Source organism: Acanthisitta chloris, unplaced genomic scaffold (genome assembly GCF_000695815.1).
Source record: "Acanthisitta chloris isolate BGI_N310 unplaced genomic scaffold, ASM69581v1 scaffold37366, whole genome shotgun sequence".
Taxonomy (NCBI): domain Eukaryota; kingdom Metazoa; phylum Chordata; class Aves; order Passeriformes; family Acanthisittidae; genus Acanthisitta; species Acanthisitta chloris.
In genome coordinates, this window is record NW_008678221.1 from 303 (window position 1) to 1,037 (window position 735).

Here is a 735-nt window from a genome sequence, read left to right on the forward strand (position 1 = left end):
TTTTGTGTTGTGAGCTTTATGCTTCCCGAAGAAACCCCCCTGCCGCATCCAGTGGGCGCCCGTGTTGGGAGAGTCGGGGTGCAGGTAGAGACGGTTCCCTGGGGAAAAGAGGCAGCAGGGATGGGGTTACCCCCTGCCCAGCACCACGAGGAGGATGAGGAAAGAGGATTTTGGGGAGAGTCTTACCTGGCATGTTGCCCTCTGCTTTTCCACACTGCACCCACTTGCCACCCTGGTAGCGCCAGTGATGCTGATCCACCAGCACCACGTCCACGCAGACACTGTAGTGGGCTACGGGGTTGAGCCCCGACAGGTTGAAGCTGAGGAAGGGGAACATGCGCCTGGGGAGGGGACAGAGGCACAGACACCGTCACCCCCTGGGGCTGCATGGGGAGTGATGGGGAAACTGAGGCAGGGTGATGCCCACCCTCTCCTCCCCCCCGCGCCAGGCTGGGTGCCCGTGAGGAGCTGACTGACCCCAGCAGCTGGGGGATGCTCTCGGGGCCCATTCCCCCCCCAGCCGGTATCTTCCTCCCCCTCCCCAAGCACCTTCCGGATCGGAAACCAACACCGCTGCTATTTCGGGCTGGGCGCCAGCCTGAGCCAAGGGCAGGAAGGGGACAGGACGGGACCCTGCGGCCACGCGGCTGCAGCTGCCACCCCCAGAGAGGCTGCACCCCGCTGTCCCCCTGGGGGTCCCCCCAAATCCCAGCCCTGGCCTGGGAGATCTCACTC

At 64.9% G+C, this 735-nt stretch overlaps 1 protein-coding gene across 1 annotated transcript in view; it reads right to left on the bottom strand.

Moving 5' to 3' along the window:
• Positions 1 to 341, bottom strand: part of LOC103804190 (T-box transcription factor TBX21-like) — a gene marked incomplete at both ends in the record, with an annotated part of 600 nt that extends 259 nt beyond the window's left edge. The window contains 2 exons of the mRNA XM_009076788.1: positions 1 to 98; positions 187 to 341. The exon at positions 1 to 98 is cut by the window's left edge and continues 16 nt beyond it. Coding sequence (XP_009075036.1) covers positions 1 to 98; positions 187 to 341 — 253 coding nt within the window. The remainder of the gene's footprint in view (positions 99 to 186) is intronic.
• Between the last annotated feature and the right edge of the window lie 394 nt (positions 342 to 735).